Source organism: Gymnoscopelus braueri (assembly GCF_963280865.1).
Source record: "Gymnoscopelus braueri genome assembly, chromosome: 4".
NCBI lineage: Eukaryota > Metazoa > Chordata > Actinopteri > Myctophiformes > Myctophidae > Gymnoscopelus > Gymnoscopelus braueri.
The window spans coordinates 25,953,309-25,974,890 of record NC_137605.1 but is presented as its reverse complement, the minus strand read 5'-3'; the positions used below and the strand labels follow the sequence as shown (position 1 = coordinate 25,974,890).

General features: G+C 40.1%; 4 protein-coding genes across 5 annotated transcripts in view; 3 read left to right on the top strand and 1 right to left on the bottom strand.

Moving 5' to 3' along the window:
• myom3 (myomesin 3) overlaps positions 1–1,939 on the top strand; it is a 69,010-nt gene extending 67,071 nt beyond the window's left edge. Inside the window, 5 exon segments of the mRNA XM_080426547.1 lie at positions 162–325; positions 569–605; positions 772–794; positions 901–956; positions 1,127–1,939. Of these exon segments, the coding sequence (XP_080282673.1) occupies positions 162–325; positions 569–605; positions 772–794; positions 901–956; positions 1,127–1,396 (550 nt within the window). The 3' untranslated portion in view covers positions 1,397–1,939.
• A 1,432-nt stretch (positions 1,940–3,371) lies between these two features.
• fabp10a (fatty acid binding protein 10a, liver basic) lies at positions 3,372–4,994 on the top strand. The gene is made up of 4 exons (XM_080426511.1): positions 3,372–3,508; positions 4,176–4,348; positions 4,686–4,775; positions 4,907–4,994. Exons 1-4 carry the CDS (start codon positions 3,442–3,444, stop codon positions 4,955–4,957), a joined length of 381 nt encoding a protein of 126 aa, XP_080282637.1. The 5' UTR covers positions 3,372–3,441; the 3' UTR covers positions 4,958–4,994.
• Positions 4,995–6,266: 1,272 nt separating this feature from the next.
• On the top strand, positions 6,267–15,295 carry srsf10a (serine and arginine rich splicing factor 10a). Of its 2 annotated transcripts, none has more exons than XM_080427289.1 (6): positions 6,267–6,405; positions 8,220–8,513; positions 8,877–9,032; positions 9,065–9,312; positions 9,410–9,460; positions 12,757–15,295. In XM_080427289.1, exons 4-6 carry the CDS (start codon positions 9,104–9,106, stop codon positions 13,028–13,030), a joined length of 534 nt encoding a protein of 177 aa, XP_080283415.1. In that variant the 5' UTR covers positions 6,267–6,405; positions 8,220–8,513; positions 8,877–9,032; positions 9,065–9,103; the 3' UTR covers positions 13,031–15,295. The 2 variants fall into 2 exon arrangements, with proteins under 2 accessions (XP_080283415.1, XP_080283414.1); XM_080427288.1 differs by having other exon boundaries at positions 8,220–8,532; positions 8,909–9,004; positions 9,144–9,312.
• On the bottom strand, positions 14,265–20,086 carry pnrc2 (proline-rich nuclear receptor coactivator 2). Its single transcript, XM_080427291.1, has 3 exons — positions 19,894–20,086; positions 18,161–18,390; positions 14,265–17,239 (listed from the first exon to the last, which is right to left on the bottom strand). The coding sequence occupies exon 3, from the start codon at positions 17,216–17,218 to the stop codon at positions 16,745–16,747; it is 474 nt and encodes a 157-aa protein (XP_080283417.1). The 5' UTR covers positions 17,219–17,239; positions 18,161–18,390; positions 19,894–20,086; the 3' UTR covers positions 14,265–16,744.
• Positions 20,087–21,582: the final 1,496 nt, after the last annotated feature.

Genomic DNA, 21,582 nt, shown 5'->3' with positions numbered 1-21,582 from the left:
CAACACTGGAAGTTAACAATTCCCTACTTATTTCACCGAGTGGACTGCTCCATGATTGATGTTCTTTCTGCAGAAGCTCATGCATCTCTAAACTTAAGTCTCTTTGTCTAATTCACTGGAAGAGAAATACCTCAACGATTTCCTTATTCCGTTCCCTGCAGGGAGAAGAGGATTGACCAGGAAGCCAGATGCAAGCCTGCTACCAGTATGCAGAGGGTCTGGGTTGAGGTCTTTAACCCCACTGAGAACGACCAGGGCAATTACACACTGGAGATGTTTGATGGCCAGGAGACACACAAACGCCATCTTGAACTGTCTGGACAAGGTTGGTGGGAAAGCCATTTTAATTTCCTTTATCTGGCATTTTCTCCCCAGTCAAAACAGGAAGAAAAAAAAACATGTTGAGACTTTAAATATTTGTTAAGAGTTCATAAACCTAAACCTTCTTAAACAGTATTAAGAAATATTTAGTTTTTCTTCAGTAAGCACTAAATCAAAATGTATTCATATGATTTAAATGAAGTTACATCATTTGCTGGATGCTTTTCTGATTCTCTATTTCTGACAGCCTTTGCTGATGCCTTGCTAGAGTTCCAAAGGTTGAAGTAAGTGCAGCATCTTGTATTCAGCATGACTTTCTGGTGTTGAACACACAGATGGGGGTCAGACTTATGTAGAGGGTAGGGGTTAGAGGTAACAACAGGGTATTTGCAACAATTATTTTCACTGTGTAATGTCAATTTGATTTGACTCCTTCTTTATTTCCTGCAGGCAAGTGGCATTTGCTGAGAAAAGTGAGTAGAACGTGTTAATCCCCATGCTATTTCTGTCTGCTAAATTGATTGAATGATTATGGTGAGGACTTTAACTAGGATTAAACCTTACCCTTATTGTTTCCAGATCGGGCCAGGGTTACAAAGGGTCTCCCTGATGTGGTGACCATCATGGAGGGCAAGGTACAGCGTTGTTAGAGATAAAGTGCACGTTGATGTAGATCATCATTACAAATTGTTTAGCTGCTTAGTGGTGACACATTTTGTGATGAAACCAGAATAGTAATAGACATCTTCTCAAGAATTTAGATTATAGATTTCTTATTCTTGTCTGCTCTTCCTATTCTATTTAGTCTCTGTGCTTGACCTGCTTTGTCGATGGTGACCCGGCACCAGAAATGTTCTGGCTCAGGAACGACAGAGAAATCACCAACCAGGGTCAGTTTACCATCACCAAGGAGCCTAAGAGCACTTCGCTTACTGTCAACAATGTCACAATGGAAAACTCTGGCAACTACAACATCTTTGTGCGTAACAAGCACGGCACTCAGACAGTCAATGTGACTGTGAGCATATACAAGCATGGGGATAAGCCTCCCACGAACGCTGTGGAGTTTGATTAAAACAGCATCAGGATGAGAACCTCTGAGTCTGAAATTTTTGTTTTGAGGTGATTTGCGTGCTTTAGTTTGACCTTCAATGAAAAGGAGATAGAAAAATAATTGATTAAAGAACATGGTGGGTTTGTTCATTGTGAGGACGCATTTAGCATATGTGCTTTTGAGACTTTAACTGAGGTTTACTCCAAGATATTACCCTCCATATCCTTAAATATGTCTATACAATTTTGACACCAGGCAACCAATGAATATGCCAAGAACATCACATATCCAATTAATACACAGCCTGAATCTTTTGTTATAGCTATATGAGAGATAGACCAGGAGGTTATGAGGTTGGGTTCATTAAGCAAATCTGCAGGTGGCTAACTGGTAATGACATGTCCTCCTGCCTCTTGACAGAACTGAGCATGTTCAAATTTCCAATTACGTTGAGAGTTACATTTGATTAGGGCGTTCATGTTAGACGTATAGGTGTGAACTAGGACGTTCACAAAGATTTCTGTAATGAGGCAGAAACCCTGCACCATACTATGCTGAATAACATTTCAAATACTTCTGTCCTCACTTGTGTGTAGCTAATAAAATTGCTTATTTAAATTGATTATGGTGATGCCTATTATTATTATTAATATTATTATCAATGTTGTTTCTGTTGTTAATATATTCTAATTTATATTCTGGTAGAAATGTGTCATAAGATAAAGGGAAAGGTCTGCTTTGTGTATTATTATGCAAGCAGATATTTTGTCGTTTGCTCTCGTCCAAAAAAGGAAAACGGCCACAGTGTCATTGACCTCTCCATAGGAGCTCAGACAGTAGAGTAGATCTGATTATCTTTTAGTAAATTCAACAGCACAGGTTTGCATACAGTAGGTTTAACAATCAAAGGAATGTAATGAAACTTTTCTACCAAATGACATCAAATCATTTAGTATTGTTTAAGTTTAGAATAGTTTTATGGCATGGCGGTGTAAGTGTAATACAGTGGAATAAGCCTAAACATATTTACTGAATGGTGATTTAACATGTTTAGGCTTATTCTATTTGCGCCATCAAACTACTAAACTGTTGACTACACCGTTCACTGCAAATTTTGAATATATTTCACTGCCCTGCATTCACATAGATAAATGGTGCATTGCAGCCTTTATCCACTGTTCTTAACAAGTATCAGAATCAATCTTTTTTTCTCACATCACATTCATCCATTCACACACATTCACACACCGATGACAGAGGAAACCATGCAAGGCACCAATCTGCTCATCGGGAGCAGTTAGTGGGTCAGTGTCTTGCTAAAGGACACTTCGACACCCAGGGGCAGCCACGGTTAGTACCATTAAAAACCAGGGGGTATAACGGCCCAAGCGTGCCCTCTGCCTACTGAGCCACTGTGCCACCCTACCCACATTCCATCTGAGTACAGCTTATAGCACACATAGCCAGAGTCCATACACATGAGTGGCATGTGAATGATTTGTCCCCTCAACAGTAATGTAATATCACATCTCTACATATAGGCACTGTTGCCACAAAACCAGAAGGTCATCAGTCGAATCTGACGGGGTTTGTATGTTCTCTCTGAGTTCATGTGGGTTTCCTCTGCTCGGGTTTACCTTCAATGCCCTGTCCCGAGCATGGATGTTCAGTCAACCTATCCTGTATGAAAAAGGTTAATAAGAATGTAGTTACACAGACTATATCATGATGATATCCCACCACTTTTAGCATCTGCCATTGGGGATCGTGCAGCACAGATCACACGTGACACACTCCACCTATCCAAAATCCTCATCCCTCTTCACTTGAAGTTGAGGTCAAGCCAAGCAGGTGCAAGTGAACGCTAGGTTGTTCAAACAGTGGGGATTACTCCAGAGGCCTTTGTTACTGATTAATCACAGTCCTGGGCCCCCCCCTTCTCCACCTTCTGATATAAGAAGGTGTGATAACATTGGTGTTCTCTACATTGTGTTGAGCTTCACACACAGCTGTCACAGCATCTTTGCCCGCCTTGGTGAAGGAGAACCCGGACCTTTCTAGAAAACATGGCCTTCGCTGGAACATGGCAGGTATACGCCCAGGAGAACTACGAGGAGTTCCTCAAAGCCATGGGTGAGTGTGACTCATAAGGTGCTACCCTAACATTGCAGAGATTGGCATTGAAATAAGTTATACCATTGGTAGAGCAAACCAAAGCCGCAATTTGTGAGCAGGTGTTTCTTGTGTTTATTATAATGTCGCAAATAGCTTGAATTGCAATGACTTGGTATGTTGGAAGAAGATCTGACTGAATGTTTTTTGATTGATTGATTGAATGCTTTATTAGTCAGAAATGTAAACAGCATGTGGTACAGTACAGACATTAAGGCTGAAAGGATAACACAAAAAGGTCCTGGGCACGTTTCCATCGTGGTCCTAGAATTGGATGTTGATGATGCTTATGGGGATTAAACAGCATTTTACATTTGGAACGAGGCAACTAGGTGCTCACCGGAGACGTACAGTCAACAGAGTTAAAATAGTAAAAGGTGCTCTGATCAGACGGAATAAGACATCGGATAAAAAATGGGAGATTCGGGCACTCAGAGTAAAAAAAAAAAAAGGGAGCAGCCTTTATTAAACAAACATGTTGGTTTAATAAAGAACTCTGAGTTCCCGAATCTCCCATTTTTTTATGTGTAGCATTTTACATTTACTTAAAGATGACACTTTTTAGTATGTTGAAAAGTTGAACAGTGATTGATGAAAAGACTTCCCCGTTGTGCTCTTCATTCACCAGGACTTACTGACGATATCATCAAGGTTGCCAAGGACATCAAGCCCAGTACCGAGATCCAGCAGACTGGTAACAGCTTTGTCATCACCTCCATAACCCCTGGAAAGTCTATCACCAACTCCTTCACCATCGGCAAAGAGGCTGACATCACCACCATGGATGGCAAGAAGATCAAGGTGCACAAATCTCTAAAACCGCACCAAAATTGTTGCTGCACATCAACAAAATTAAAATGTTATATACTGTATTGCTGTTTGAGTGTTACCAGTAAATATGAAAACATCAAGGTTAACATCAACAGTATTTTTTTTCTTCTACAAATCATTAAATAAGGCAAATCATTCTGAAAAGAACTAAAAGTCTTAATCTGTATGTCTTTTGTGTCTAACAATGATATTTCTATGATGTGCTCAGGTTCCAGTCGATTATCATCTGTTTTTGCTGGTTCAAGATATTCACTGTCTCTGTCTCTGTCTCTGTCTCTGTCTCTGTCTCTGTCTCTGTGATCCCCAGTGCACTGTCAATATGGAGGGAGGGAAGCTAATCACCAACACTGGCAAGTTCAGCCACATCCAAGAGCTCAAGGGAGGAGAGATGGTTGAGGTAGGCCTTTCGCTTTCCCTCCTTTGTAGGCCTATCTTTGTCTCTCTCTTATTACACACATTTAAAGCCAAAAAGAAAGATTGAAAAGCACTACATAACAATGAATCGCTGTCTTATGTTTCCCATTCCAGACTTTGTCCGTGGGTCCCACAACTTTCATCAGGAAGAGTAAGAAGGTGTAAACTTGGCAGTGAACTGGTTATTTAAATAAAAATGTTGCTTATAAAGTGTGCCTTTTGTCATCTTTATCCACATTCTGTGTTATCAATCAGCCTACATGAGCAATTGCAATCCCAGCATCTCTGCACAGTGCGCACAGGCACCACTCAACCCATATGCTAAGACCCCCCAAGTAGGAGGAGAGGCACTTGGGTAATAAGTTTCATTGATTGATTGATTGCTTGATTGAATACTTTATTAACAGTTTGCAAATAGTACAGTGGTACGATTATACAATGATGCTAAAAGGATAACACAAAAAGCCCTAAGGGCTTGTTTCCATTGTGGTCCTGTGTATTCAATTCATAAAGACATGTATAGACATGCAATAATATACAAGACTTCATCAACACTGTACTGTAGCAATCAAACATATATGTACAGAAAACAATTGGGGGGGGGGGGGGGCTCAGTTCTGGTGTTAAGCTTAGAAGACTTTTCTAGGACCAGTTACGAATTGCAGACAGGTGCTCTTTTATGGCGGTTTTGAAGGAGGGTAATAAGGAGTCACACTTTTTGATGGCTGTTGGTCAGGCATTCCACATTTTGGTGACACACACACACACACACACACACACACACACACACACACACACACACACACACACACACACACACACACACACACACACACACACACACACACACACACACACACACACACACACACACACACACACACACACACTGGTGGAAAAAGTACCGAATTATTTTACTTAAGTAAAAGTATCAATACCACAATCTAGATATAGGCTACTCAGTTACAAGTAAACGTCCAGTATTAAAACTATAAACATACTTAAAGTACTAAAAGTAAAAGTACTCATTATGCAGAATATCCCATCAAGTTCAATATGTAACTCTTTTGTAAAAAATAGCAGATCTACAAGCATCGCATCTCACGCATTTGTGAGGTTAATGCATGTTTTGTAAGGATAATAAAAAATCTACAAAGTAACTAAAACTAAAGTATTCAAATAATTGTAGTGCAGTAAAAGTACAATATTTTCCTCTGAGATGTAGTGGAATAGAAGTAAAAGTACTGAAAATTGGAAACACTCCAGTGAAGTAAAAAATAACTCAAAATTGTACAGTTCTTGAGTAAATGTACTTTAGTTACTTTCCACCTCTGCGCACGCGCGCGCACACACACACACACACACACACAGACAGACAGACGCACACACACATTAGTATTTTCTATCTATGGACTTAGAGCATGCGCAATGGGACATTCCGAGCAGTCCCTGGCGAAGGAGGCAGAGCGTCAGCTGCTGCAGCTTTGGGGCAAAACATCTTGTTACATTGAGTCAAAAAATAAACCATAACAGTTTCCCATAAACAAAATGGCGAGGTACCTAAGACCTCCAAACACGTCTCTCTTCGTTAGGAACATCTCTGACGAATCCAGGTACGTTTGTTTGTACGCTGCTTATTGCTTGACGTGACCAAGATGGCTAACGTTAAGGTTTGATAGGAGGAGGAAATCTAACAGTAACCTCCACTCACTGCTCTGCTCCAGCCTCCAGCCTGCAGCCCTGTGCTGTCAGTCTGCAGTGGTGGAAAGTAACTAAGTACATTTACTTAAGTACTGTACTTAAGTACAATTTTGAGGTATTTGTACTTTACTTATTAGTATTTCCAATTTCCAATACTTTTACTTCTACTCCACTACATCTCAGAGGCAAGTATTGTACTTTTACTCCACTACAATTATTTTAAAACTTTAGTTACTAGTTACTTTGCATGTATAAATTATTACATTATAAAACATACATTGACCATTTTAACCCTATTTTATACCTAGTCTATTTGAAAATAGCCGATCTACAAGCCCACGTTGTGAGCTTGTAGATCTGCTATTTTCAAACATTTTAGTACTTCTAATTTTGGTACTTTAAGTACATTTTGATACCAATACTTTTGTACTTTTACTCAAGTACATTTTGAATTCCGGACTTTTACTTGTAACAGAGTACTTCTACATTGCAGTATTGATACTTTTACTTAAGCAAAACATTTGAGTACTTTTTCCACCACTGGCTGTCACAGTCTGTCAATGTGCTGCTGCTCTGGGGCTCCACAATGCTGTGGTAGTTGTCTGTCTTAACACGAGCTAATCAAACCAACGGCTGAGGAAAATAACAGTGATGGAAGAAGTACTCAGATGTTTTACTTAAGTAAAAGTATCAATACTACAGTGTATAAATACTCTGTTGCAAGTAAAAGTCCAGAATTTACTTAAGTAAAAGTACAAAAGTATTGGCATCAAAATATACTTAAAAGTACAAAAGTAAAAGTACTCATTATGCAGAATGTCCCATTATGCAGAAGTTTTCAAAAAAAAAAAAAAAAACACGTTTGAAGATTTACAAGCTCACAATGCTTCGAACTTGTAGATCTGCTATTTTCAAATAGCTGAAGTATAGGGCTGAAGAGGTTAATGTATGTTTTGTATTCATAATCAAAATCTACAAAGTAACTAGTAACTAAAGCTGTCAAATAATTGTAGTGGAGTGAAAGTACAATATTTGCCTCTGAGCTGTAATGGGGTAGAAGTAAAAGTATTGGCCTATCTAGCTCTCATAGCTGTAATCAGAGATGGACAGTGGTTTGATGGAAACGCTCATGTACTTGTTTTTAATGAGAACACTTCCTGTAAGTGTGGTAATTGGGTCTTTGTGTCAATAAGATAAACTTGTATTGATCCCCTGGAGGAAATGCAGGTGAGTATGATGAGTAATGATCATAATGTATGATCATAATCGATGCTAACCACACACCCACACACTGGGCTCTAGCGTAGTGTATCTGCTCGCCAGCAGAATAAATGTCCTTATTTCATGACACTTTAGGCCAGAGGATATACGCCGTGAGTTTGGTCGTTTTGGGCCTATTGTAGATGTCTACATTCCACTTGACTTCTATACACGGCGACCAAGAGGATTTGCTTACATTCAATATCCTTTGTATTTTTCATGTTTCAGATGTTTTGAGTGATGTTTTCCCTGACTGATCGTAAATGTTTTAAATAATAACCTTTTGGTTGCAGTGAGTGGACTATTAAGTACTCCGATGTTGAGTCAACATTACGTGTATTTTATTTCACAAATGTTTGGTCTATTGTATGGGATTTAATTGAAAGTGTTATTGATTTGTCACTTAGTATATTGTATGCAGGATTAAACATATTCCTAACTAATATTTCTTCTGTTGTTGCCTTAGAAATGGTAAAGATACAGTTCTGGAGACCCCACACCAAAGAAAGTTGAAAGGCCGTTGTAGAGTAGATGCAAGCCAAAGACACCCAGGCATCAAGCAATAGTGGAATTGGAAAATAAAGAAAAAGAAAAAAGATGAAGATGCAAAGTGGAGGAAAGAGAGCATCCAGGCTTCCATTTGTCTACCAAAGGGAGGAAAAGCAAAGAGTTTATTGGGCAAAGACAAGCAGGAAACCTCAAGTTCTTCTGCCAAGCCAATAAAGAGCAAGCTGAAGGTCAAAGGTCAAGCATGTTAAAGGTAACAAACCTAACTTTTTGTATCCTACCCAAACCACTTGATGGCTCACCACCTCAGTATTTGTCTTATGTGTCTTTAGGCCCAAATCACGAGTAGGCCTATTTGAATCAGTAATTGTAATTTGTAATTGTAGTCATAATAACTTAATTTTTTATTTCAAAATGATTTGTATACATTATTATTTTTGTATTGAACACAGCAGCTCCATGTATAGACCTTGTCAGAATGGAGCCACCAGCCTGTATAGTAGTAGTATTAGCCTTGTGCTTTTGTGTACTACGGTATGTATGTATGTGCGCAGCCCTTTGTCCTCCCCCCTCCCCCCAACCCCACCCCGAAAAATAATTAAAATAATTCCCTAAGAGAGAAGCCTTAACAGTCCAGTACATTTGAAGATGTCCGGGATGCAGAAGATGCCCTTCACAACCTAGACCGCAAGTGGGTGTGCGGCCGCCAGATCGAGATCCAGTTTGCCCAGGGAGACCGCAAGAGTACGAACAGCTTTCATCCATGTTACATGTCCCAGCAACATTGCATCTAACCACAGCTAGATCACAGCCGCACACACTACACTAGATTAAAACAGGGAAATGTCCCTGTGTTGTCTTGACCTCAATGTGTCCATTGTAGCCCCTAACCAGATGAAGACAAAGGAGCGCCACTCCCCTCGCAGTTTCTCCCGATACGACGACGGTGATCGAGATGACCACCGCCGCCGTTCTCGCAGCCGCAGCAACCGCCGCCGATCCCGCAGCCCTTCTTACGAGCGCCGTCCTCGGAGGTCTGAGAGCCCCAGAGAGTGAGTTAATCCTTTAGCAAATGCAACTCTCACTGCTTGTCTGTTGGTTACGATATGGCCATTGTCAGAGATGTTGTCGTCCTTGTTTTTTCTGCAGCTCTCGATCCTATGGACGGCACAGACGGAGCAGAAGCCACGATAATGACAGGTGCGCTATTAACAAAAAATATATTAAAGGCACTATATTGCGCTTTAAAAAACATTTCACAAATGGCAAAAATAACTGATATTATTATATATTATTATAATAATAATTATTATTATATATTTTTAGATGATCGTACAATGACGATAAATCAGGCTTAAGTGGTTAATTAATTAATTTTATAAGCTACAGAACCTACTGTAGTAACAGTTCGATTTTATAACTATCACTATTTATATAGTGTCCCTGAGCAAGACAATTGCTCCCCGGTGCCCAATGCTCCTAATAGTTTGGATGGGTAAATGCAGAGGACAAATTTCACACTATGTGCAAATGTACAGTGATAAGTTACACAACCTGATGGCTATTAAAGGAGAATTCCGGACAAATTAAGTGTTATCTTTCATGTCTCGTTACTCACCTAGCGACGTAAAAAGTGGCGTTCTTTTTTTCCATATATTCCCCTGTCGTCATTTTTTAAACCCCCTCCGTTGTCATAATGGGAGCGCGTGGGTTAGTGAAGTTCGTCTATTATAACCGATGCAATGTTATTTTTTTGCGCTGAAAATTCCTGCGAGCCTGCCGTTAACACATCCACTGCCAAGGGCTAATCTCATAATGTACTCACCAGTGCCAAGGTGTTTTTGTTGTTTTTTTGTTTTTTTCATGTCGCCATAGATCTTGTTAAAATCCTTAAGATTGAGCGCTACACAGTCTGTTTACATCCGCGAGATCTCCCTGTATCTCCCAGTGAAAACCACGTGTCAAACGGGGCATCCATGTTTGAGTTAGAGCGGATTACGTTAAACAGTGAAATGCGAGGAGAAAAAACTACAGGAAGAGAATTGAGTTTCAGTTTCGTCTGTAGAATGGGAGCGGGCGTGATCGTGAAAACCGGATCCCAAATAATTCTATTTCCTGTCATCAAACCGGAAACGGAAGTGGATCAAAAAAATTCCGAAAGTGCACCCGGACCGCGCATGCGCGAAAAGACCGCAGCCCGTAGGGCTACGGTCTCGGCACTTAACAGTTGGATTTAACGGCCCGTAGGGCTACGGTCTTGGCAGTTAATGTGTTAATGGCGAAAGATTTAACACTGGTTGCTTGTTTCCAGAATCTGGCAACACGAGTTGCCAGGTTCTGGAAAGAAACAAGCATCCAGTGTTAAATCGTTCGCCATTAACGGCAGGCTCGCAGGAATTTTCAGCGCATGTTTGACTATCATGAGACTCTACAATGAATCGTAGTAGAGAAAAAAATAACATTGCATCGGTTATAATAGACGAACTTCACTAACCCACGCGCTCCCATTATGACAACGGAGGGGGTTTAAAAAATGACGACAGGGGAATATATGGAAAAAAAGAACGCCACTTTTTACGTCGCTAGGTGAGTAACGAGACATGAAAGATAACACTTAATTTGTCCGGAATTCTCCTTTAATGAATGGGGAGATAGTACACACTTTGTCCATTTTGTTTGTCACCAAAAACCAAAAATCTCCATGACAAATAATGCAAAAGCATGTCGGAGGTTGACATAAACCAACAGCAAGGATCCATGGTAAAATCACCAACCAGCAGTTTATACAGTGGGCCGTTCGATTTTATAAAGCATTTTGTTGATGGAACAACCGTTTGTTCATAGAAATGACATCTGTTATGTATGTAAGCACCATCATTACGTCTTTATGGTACTGATATAGTGACGCTTTGTTTTAATACTTACATGCCATGATGACAGAATCAGAATCCTCTTCATTGTCACATCACAGGTTTACAGGTATAAAGAAGTGGGTGAAATTTGTTTTGTGCAAGCTCCATAATTGTTGTTGTTTTAAGGAAGAGACTAGAAAAAGTGCTCCTCGGAACACAGGTCTCCGGCAGGTCAGGTAGGTTATTCTGGGCCAGCACAGGAATGTTCGGAATTCAGTCATAGAGGTGAGTGGAATCTGTAGAAGTTGAGGGATTCATGTTGATGAAGTTATGGCACATGATTTGTGGGAGTGTAGAATATAGTTTTGTGTTTGAGTTACTGTTAATTGTATTGTTATTAATGTGAAGTGGCTTGTTATAGTGTTATAGTCAGACAATGTTTGGGTGGAGGTTCTTTCGTGGCGTAGTAGGGGTGTTTAGGTAAGTTTCATGATGATGTGTTTAGTTGCGATGGACATTAGGTAGGGATTGTTATGTACATAGTTCGTCACTGATATGGATGTTTAGGTGCAAATTTATTGTATGTTGTTTTTGGGTTTGCTTATTTTATTGTGCATGGTGAACATAATAAAAGCTTTCCTGGTGGCGCTACAACAGGCGTGTTCAAACGAGCCACTCTTGCCAACTTTAGATGTCAATCTTAGCCAATCAGGATGGACAGATCTGTCTTGATCACATGACTACATAATGTGTACCGATTTGCATGAAGTTTGGATGTGTAGGAGTAATATATATATATATATATATATATATATATATATATATATTTTTTTAATATATATATTTTGCAAAAATTTGCTTCCTGGTGGCACTATAATAGGTCACTGTGAAAAGGGTCATTTCTTCCTCTGTCTTTCACGGCAATCGGACGCTGCGTTCATGGTTTGAGGCATTTTGTTCAAAACAAGCCACTGGGCTCGTTTTGGGGGCAGGGAGAGCAAGGAGAGAAAGAAAGAAAAACAGAGAAACATGTTGAAGATAGGCAAGAAAAAAGATGAGGTTAGATATAAGGTGCATAAGGTTACACACAACGGTGGTATCACTTGGGTAGGTCCACATAGCAGCAGGTATGTACATGAGATTAGAAATGAAGGTGAAAAGAAATGAAAGTTGGTTTAGACATATGCACCCTATAAGATGAAAACAACATTGCAAAACGTATCATAAGCCGCCCATTGACTGTATGAACAAGGTTTAGCAAGCTCCTGCGTGTTTTATAACACAGTTTGAATGTCTTGCACGCACTCATCTCTTGAACCTGCAATGTGTTACCATACAGACCACACTTTTCACTGTAGTCCGTGAGTATCTTCATGTTTTGTCTTATAGCACTAGGACACTGCACTATATATATATTTATTTTCTTTTTACCCAGCAGTCAAATAATAGTAACATTACATTTTTAACATGCAACAAAGAAGCAATCACAGTAATACATCAGACCCAGAATTAACCTCGTTATTGCCATGCTGCATTTAACTATCTATCAAATATTCCCTGTGATAAGGGGAAATTCCTAAACCTTTTACCATATGCCAGTGTGATCCTAAATACACTGTGGCTTCACGTTATTTTTCCTGCCAGGTCCAGAGGTCCTCCCCGTGACCACAACAGGACACACCATGGCCCAGGATCCCGTAGTCGCTCAGCCTCTCACTCCCCAACCCCTGCTAGATCTAGACCCAAAGGCAGGAAGAGCCAGTCCCGGTCCCCGAGCCCAGCTGAAGACTTTCATCCTGCATCCAGCTCCCAGAAGCAGTCCTTGGGACGCTCACCGTCACGCTCCTACTCCAGGTCTCCGTCCCGGTCTCGATCTCGCTCGCGGTCGTGGGCTGGCCGCAAGTCTGGCGGCCATTGAACTCCATACTTCCAAAGTCCTGTTGTTTTTCTCTGTCTAAAGGATGTTTTGTGTTTAAAACGTTTTGAGTATGGTTTCTAGAGTTCAAATGTTCATGCCCACCCTTGTTAATTGCTAGCTTATATCACCAAGATATTGGTTGAACATGCTGCACGGCACAAGAGAAAAGAAAGACCTGGAGTTTCCTTTAATGTTGTGTATAGTTAAATATTTGTTGGATATAATGCAAGCTCCTGGAAGTGTTCTTGATACGTTGTTGGCTATATCTGGTGTCTTTTGACTTGGGTACTGTGGATTTAGCTCATATTATAGTTTCAAAGATGGTTCCATTTAACTTTGCCATTTAAGTCCTATTTTTTTATGTTGAGTTACCTTAAATCTATTAATACTAAATTTTTATTCAATATTCTACGTTATAGCAGTATTTTACTTTTCAGTTTGTTTTGGTTATTTCTCCAATGGAAAAATAGGAAAATAATATATAATGCAATTCATGTTGTACCCCAAGATGCCACGTTTACGTTACCATGTTATTTACTGTATGTTATTACAGTCCATTCAGGCAGCCATTGTTTACTAAGTTCTGAAATTAGTAAGGAATGGATGGAATGTAGCCTGATTTTTTGTTACAGAAATCTGTAAAAAGTATTCTTTCCATTGCCCTATTTTGTTACATGTAGTCCATATAATATTCAGTATGTGCTGCTTTATTTCCTTGTGTATGTATGTATGTACTAAATTAATTGACTCCCAAGTGTTCCTTAGTACTCTCATCTGTATTTTAGTGGTGTTACACCATTGAAGCTATTCTTTGTTCTCATCATTAAATGGATGCATTTTTTTTTTTTTAGAACAGAAAATGTAACCATCTCAAGCTGCATATTATGGATCGTTGATGTAAAAGTGCACTGATGCTGCAGAGCAGCACACCTTGAAGTAAAGATCTGGGTACCCAGATTATTGAATTGAATTGTGTATGTTCAAAGACTGGAATTGGTATTGAGAACAGCTCTGCTCTGGAACACTTTTCATCAGTGATGAATCAGATGGGTATGTTAAGATAATTTCATTTAGCCGTTTTGGAATTTTGGGAAGTAAACTGACCTAGTGAAACTTTAAATAAATCTCCGTCAGCCATGTACTTTTTTTGTGGTGTGGGTGCACTTATGTGAATCTGTGCTTTCACACTTATGAGCATCAAGAACATGTTAATACAGACAACCAGACACAAAGGTAGGGGGGAAAGGGGAGGGGTTTAATATTTTTGAACTTATTTTTGTCTTTACCAATTTAAACAGCATAGCATACCGTTTCTTCTTAACATTTTTGAACATCTAATTAGTACCAATTCTGCGGACAGGGAATCATTTTTTTCATATTCATCTTCGGTGACATTTAACAAGTGGGACAAATTAACAGCCAATTTGGTTAAAAGTTTAGAATGAGGAGACTTTTGCATGCATGATCATTTACAAAACAATAGAAAACAGTTTTTACATAAAATAGTTGGAAAAAACAGTTTATAAAAGTAACTGGACCAAATTCAGTTGTCAGTTGGCGGAAGAACAACTGAGAACTGAAGGTGGGTTTCAGGTGGCCATGTGTGTTTGGTCAATGAGTAAGAGCTCTACCCAATGAAGGAAAAAAAGAAAACAAAAACTCAAAATGAGTCTGATAAGTTCTTTTTTCAGAGAGAGATTCAACATAGGCACAATCAGGCTTTGTTAAACTTGTCAAGTGGTTGATCATAAAAAAAGGAAAATAAAAGCAAGCTTACATACTGTAAGCACAATAAAAAATACATCCAAACAATTCATACATACAGAAGCCTCCTCCAAGGTCCAATTAAAGATTTGGTTTTTTTGTTTTTTTTCTATAAAAATGTGCACTTACAGCATCTTTTCACCCTACACTGTTCATAATACAAAATAATAAAAACATTATGTGCAAGATCACTGGCAAGATTACACAGTGCAGGGGTATTGACAAATGCTATATGCAGATATTTCTTTTCTTTAACAAAAATATTCTTCAGCATTTGAAGTTAAGACATGTTCATAGCATGTCGCGTACATTCAGTGTTATTACTAAAAATACTTTGTCAAGCAGGCCTTCAAATTGTCCTGCAAAATGTACATATGCTACAAGTATTTTAATACATTTCCTTATATACATGGCTCTTTTAACATATTTTCAAGCTCTCGTACTTTGTTTTGTCATTTCTAAGCTGGCAATTACAGCTCCCGTTCTGCAAAGGAAAAAAGACAGCCTCAATAGAGGTTTGGTAAAATAAAAATAAAGACACTATAGATAGTCGACAACGCACCCACCATTAAGAGCGAAAAACAGCTTTTCAGCCAGTAACTCAAGACAACAAGTGCAAGAGGATAAAGGGGTGCAGGAGGCAGTGAGTGTCTGGAGATTGTTGGGATGGCCAACCCTTGAGACCCATGTATAAATGTAAACACACCCGCACTGGCCTTGCGCCTTACATTGTTGAGACCCTTGGGCCACATCGTGCACATCACCCAGCCCTGCCTTCCCCACTGGAAAGAAGGCCACACAGCAAACAGGACCATGACATGAGCTTAAGGCAGAGTGAAATTGGTGCAGTCACATCCACCACCTGTTGAGTCTGGTCCTCTTCCGCATTGTTTGCCATGTGGCGTTTCCACTGAGGGGGCTAACAGCACTAATTTGAAATTGGGATGTGACCCCGGGGACTCCCATCCAATTCCCCACTCGGCCAACGTGGTCGATATGGCACTAGTGACCACGTCGGTCAGGCAAAGAGAAGGTGGCAAAAACACAGCTAAAGACATTGCTTTGGTTAAGTGCGACAGACTCATACACCTTTCGACTACAACACAAATGGACTTTAACACAAGTAACGCTATGATAGAGAGCTGCGGGCCTTAGGCAAGCTCAACTCCCATAGTGCAGTGCGCACAGCGCTATAAAAAAGGTACAGGAGTTGAGAGTCCAAGGTCCGTGTGCCATGGTCTCATATTACCCTTCAGTTTTTTTGAGGTTATGCTTGTGACCTGTATTCGCGACAGCTGATTCCTCTCCAGAAATATATATCTGGTTTCCCTGCAGAATTGCAGGCGAGTGGCTTTTACATCCCAGATAAAAGAAATAATAATATATTGGGCCCCAAATAAAACTAAAAAAAAATAAAATGCTACAAACGTGAATGTGCTTTAGCACCAGATGCTTTAGAGGTGAGGTCCAAAAAGGATTAGCATAACCTGTGTCAATGAAAAAGCATATCTGTCCACAGAAATGGACCGTAAAAGAGATTTGAGCTCTACTGCTTACTACAATACCTTGCCATACCTGCTATTTGGGAAGAAAAGCTCACTCGGCCTGCTATAACAGCCAACATAAAAACATCAAAACAAAATAACAGAGCGCAAAAGTACAAAGGATATCCAGTTCATCGTCAGTTACAGAAACTGTCTCGACTGAGAGCATCTTCCCCACCAGCAAGGCTACAGTTCTGCAATATTTGAAACTATCACTTTAAAAAAAAAATGTTATTGACTTAACATTTGCAATAGAACACTGCAAATGCCACCCAAGAGAACAAGCTAAAAATGTACTAAAAGAAGTACAGCACTGTGGCGTTCCTGGTGGGACTAAATACTCTCAGAGGAGCCGTAGTTCATGCATTGGCTTCTTTTTCATAAAGGTCAAGTGCGGGGCTCCGTCTTAGGCCTGCACTTTGAGCAGGCTCTTCAGCTGGAAGGTCATCATCTCCCTGTTATCACAGGAGCCCAGGGCGAAGGGCACCCAGTGGCTAGGGGGCTTAGGCAGCACGCTGGGCGACGGCGGCTCGCTGAACTTTGCTCCTGCATAGCTTGGGCTGTCCAACAAGAGGTTGTTGAGATGGGAAACCGCGCCCTCCCAATTCTGGTCATAGTTGGTTGAAAAACGGACAGATGCGTTTTTCTTCTCAGCGGCCGCGGCCTGCCGGGCCTCTGGAGACCAGGGGTAGGCTGTGCCCTTGTCGCTCCTGCGGTGGCCATGGTGGTGGATGTGAAGGCCCCCCACTGCTCCTAAGGATGCTGCTGTTGCTGCAATGTTTTGATCACGACCTCGTTGCTTGACCCGGCCCAGGTTCTTCTTGGGCAACGGGCGCTCAGGGTGGGACACTGGAATGTTGTACCTCTCTCCACCTCCCATGCTGCTATTCCTGTGTGTCACCTGAACAATGAGAAGAAGAATGTCACCATCTATGAAGTGCACAAAAGGCTGTAAGCACTGGTATCCAGCGCAGCACACATCAATCTTTGCTCCTACTATTTGCACTCTTGTGCATATCAAATACAAAGTTGTACAATAATATGCAATATTTAACCTATAAGATAACTGCAGTATAACCTGCGCAATTATACAACACACACAAATTGCACAGGTTATAAATTAGATGATATGTGTATATATATCTTTTTATGTTTTTGTTTTCCATAAATGAATGAATTATTTTGTACTAAGTGGTATGACAGTGCAAAGGTTGCGCAAAATGTAGATTGGTTATTATCAAACAACAATAAATTCTAGTAGCAGGTCACATGATAAACCTGGTGGGCATAACAACAACTGCAAAGGCTTATGGCCTACGTGCAGACTAGACAGTGTGGTCGGAGCCGCCCATCCCCCTACAACCAGCCAACCAAGAGCAAAACAGTCCGCGTTGCCATGTCCGCTTATTATAAGCGACTTTGGGATTATTTTTCTGTTAAGTCGCTTGTAAATATTGGTAGTTGTGTTGTGGGTTGCGGTTTTTTGGCCTTGTTTCTTAAGTGTAGCTGCTTATTTATAATAATAAATTATAAAATAATATGTAGTATGTAACAATATGTAGGCCTGCAGACCCCCATCTGAAATCATCTTATGCCAGGGATCCCCATAAAAGATTTGAGTTGTTAAAATGTTTTAAAAAGATTCCATATTTTTTTGCAGGGTCTTTTGAAAATAGCCGATCTACACGCTCACACCGCGTTGCATTCGTGAGCTTGTAAATCAGCTATTTTCAAGTAGGTTTCATGTAGCATAGTCGCTTCTTTTCATAGACCTGGTTGCTTGTTTCTCTCGCAAAAGTTGGCAACACTGTCCACCACCCACCTCTTTGTTGTTGCAAAGTTGACTGAGCAGCAGCTTAATGTCTCCCCTCCAGTAGATCTCCAGGTCCTCGAAGTAGTCTTCCTCGTTCTACTACTTCTCGCTGCACGTTTGTGTCCAGCAAGTTGTGAAGTGTTCATGTGCCAATGATGAGCGATGTATACCCGTGAAGCCGAGCTGAACATTAATTCAACCTCGACGGCACGATGCTCTTAAAGAAGCCGATGGCCTACCTGCAGAGGGTTGAAAATAAACAATGCTTTAGATCACTGGTTCCCAAACTTCAGCTCAAGACCCAAAATAGCTCCGACGGAACCTCTCCCTCCGCTGTATAGCTCCGAAATCAGACGTTTGCCCCGGGACCCAAACTAGTGAAAATAACAGATCTACAAACTCACAACGCGTCGCGATCAGCTAGTTTCACTACTTTTTAAACAAATAATTTATGGGATTGTATTTATTTTTTCAAAAATCATTGAATTCATGACATTTTTTTTTCATTTTCGGGGGATTTAAAAACAATATTTTGAAATAATAAATAAATCAAAATGCCTAGGACTAAGGGGATATTTACTCGTGATCCATACAAATGTGTCCCAAACAGTGGTTTAGATAGCTGTTTGGTTGATACAGTGGGGGTAGTGTATCTGACCATAGTTCATTCGGTAAAAAAAAAAACTACGGTATTTTTTTTATTATTCATATTTGTATCGTTATATATATACAAAACATAAGCAATCGTATAGTTCTGACAATGTTCATTACTCAAAATAATAAGGAAATAATCAAAATACAAGAAGATGAACAAAGACGAACACAGGAGCAGGAAGGAGCTGCGGCCACACACACAATGAATTAACAAGTGCGTCATCGCACTAAAAGTGCGAAAACACAACACGCCAGGTCTGGATATTGTGTAGAATGTGTTCCACTATTGTCACAACTATCATTATTATTATCAAATAAAATAGATAGAACACCTTTATTTGTCGTCGATGATCACAATAATAACACAGTAATAAACGTTATAAAGCGACTAATCCCACTGTTTGTGAGCCTGCCTCCGGCTTTGTCCACAGTGTTGCCAGATTTAGTGAGAGCAACAAGCAACCAGGTCTATGAAGCGAGCCCGTCGCCTTTTAAAACATACATTGACTATTTGAAAATAGACGATCTACAGGCTCACAATGCAAAAAAATCTTTTTAATTAATGTATTTTAACAACCCAAATTTTGTATGTGGGGTGTCCCTGGCATAACATATTTTCAGATGGGGCCCGTAGACAAATAAATGTTAATTCGGGGTCCTTGACTTGAAAATGTGTGAGGATTCTGAGGAACACTGGTTTAAACAACATTAGGAAACAAGCCCTAAAAAATAAGCAACTACACTTTTTTAAGAAACAAGACCAAAAAACGTAACCCGAAACTACCAATATTTACAAGCAACTTTACAGAAAAACAAGCCCAACGTCGCTTATAGACATGGCAACCCTGTTTGTCCCGTGGAAAAACAAGACGTCGTAATAACCGAGGTATTCACTCACTGGTTGTGACGAGCTAGAAAAAACATACCTTCTGTCGGTGGATTTCTTTTCAATCCATTACCCAACTCTATGAACGAGTACGTGACTATTTACTATTTACAACAGTGGGTCACATTACTGTCTGGCACCACAACAAAGAAAGAACAGTGACAATATGGCGACGGACGGAGGCTCCAAATAAAAAACTTACCGACTTCTTCCAGGCTTTGGTTGGTGAAAAAGCCTTAGATCGTCACAAGATGATCAAATTCAACCTCAGAAATCTCCCAAAAAGGTGGATGATGTTTTATGTATAGCAGCAACGCTATATTTCCTACCTAATTCCGGGAAACCTGGGATTTTCGTACGTACTTTCGTTACTGTAACGACAAATTCTCCCTCCGACTCCGTTTGCGAACAAAATGGAGCATACAGTGGAGCTATGTAGCCGAGGCCTGACCAATCGCGCTGCAGCTCGAGGCGTAGCGACCAATCAGCGAGCTCCTGTCGGACGCCGTCCATGTCTGTTGTTGCCAGTGGGGGAAGAAGAAGTACTCAGATATTTTTACTTAAGTAAAAGTATCAATACCACAATATAAAAAATACTCTGTGACAACTCAAAAGGCCTGTGTTCAAAATGTTACTTGGGTAAAAGTACAAAAAGTATTGGCATCAAGATGTACCAAAAGTAAAAGTACTGACATATTGTTCAAATAGCCTAGGTATAAAATAGGGCTAAAGTGGTTAATGTTTGTTTTATAATATAAAAATGCTAGTAACTAAATTTTTCAAATAATTGTAGTGGAGTAAAAAATACAATATTTGCCTCTGACATGTAATGGAGTAGAAGTATAAAGTATTGAAACTGGGAAATACTCCAGTGAAGTAAAAGTACCTCAAAATTGTACTTAAGTGCAGTACTTGAGTAAATGTACTTAGTTACTTTCCACCAATGCCTGTTGCCAGACGGATGACGTCAATGCCCTCAAGCCCGATTCACACTTCGCCAGGCGACGGTGAAAAACAGCAGATCTGTAAAGCTCACGACGGGCCTCGTCGATGTGAGATGTGAGCTTGTAGATCGTCTGTTATTGGCGCGCGGCACCGTCGTACGGTGAAATGCTTTTCTCTTCCTTTGTTGGGGGTATTTCCTCCGGAGAGAAGTGAGAAAATAACACAGAAAACCCCCCTCGGCTGAAAACTTTTACATTCGTTTAGAATCGACCCCAGAAACCCCACTGTGTCCTTATAAAACATTATGTACAGCCAATAATAGGCATAGCTCAGCGTTATGTAATCTATACAGAAGTGTTTGCTCTGCTACTGATTACATTACATTTTGACAAGACATAGTAGAGGTCTACTAAACGTAGACCTCTAGTCTAGACCGACCTACTGCACATACAGAGCTGCTGCCTTTAAACGCATTTTAAATTTGAGGCTTTTTGTAATACTAATTGTGAAGTTTTGAAAAAAAATGCTGCTAATTGATTGCAAAAGATTGCTGCTATTTGTTTCAAAAAAGCCACTCATAGCTTATATACAGCACGGCAATGTGACATATAGGCTATAGCTCTGTTTAACACAATGCAGCTGTAGGCCTACCCCCTGTTTTTATTATATTTTGACACTTGCTTTGGCCATGTAAACGTGTGTTTTCTCATGACAATAAAGCTCCTTTGAATTGAATTGACATATAGATTTTCACTCAACTCAAGAATCTGTCAAGGAGAAAGAAAAAGGATTGACACCATGAACACAAGCCAGCAACTTGCAGCAACATGCAGTGCATTGGCTCTGAACTGCTGCAACATGCTGCATAGATAGATAGAGGTCAGGTCAGAAAACAAAAACAACATAACACACGCCCCTCTGCTCTACCTAATAACAAAATACAACC

Bases quoted from the DNA above. Each gene is read 5' to 3' on its own strand.
- srsf10a (XM_080427288.1), top strand. From the start codon at position 8,505: ATGTTAAAGGTAACAAACCTAACTTTTT. The intron at 9,005-9,143 runs GTACGAACAGCT...TGTCCATTGTAG, and splicing joins TGCCCAGGGAGACCGCAAGA to CCCCTAACCAGATGAAGACA. The intron at 9,313-9,409 runs GTGAGTTAATCC...TTTTTTCTGCAG, and splicing joins AGGTCTGAGAGCCCCAGAGA to CTCTCGATCCTATGGACGGC.
- pnrc2 (XM_080427291.1), bottom strand. From the start codon at position 17,218: ATGGGAGGTGGAGAGAGGTACAACATTCCAGTGTCCCACCCTGAGCGC.
- fabp10a (XM_080426511.1), top strand. From the start codon at position 3,442: ATGGCCTTCGCTGGAACATGGCAGGTATACGCCCAGGAGAACTACGAG. The intron at 3,509-4,175 runs GTGAGTGTGACT...TTCATTCACCAG, and splicing joins GGAGTTCCTCAAAGCCATGG to GACTTACTGACGATATCATC. The intron at 4,349-4,685 runs GTGCACAAATCT...TGTGATCCCCAG, and splicing joins TGGATGGCAAGAAGATCAAG to TGCACTGTCAATATGGAGGG.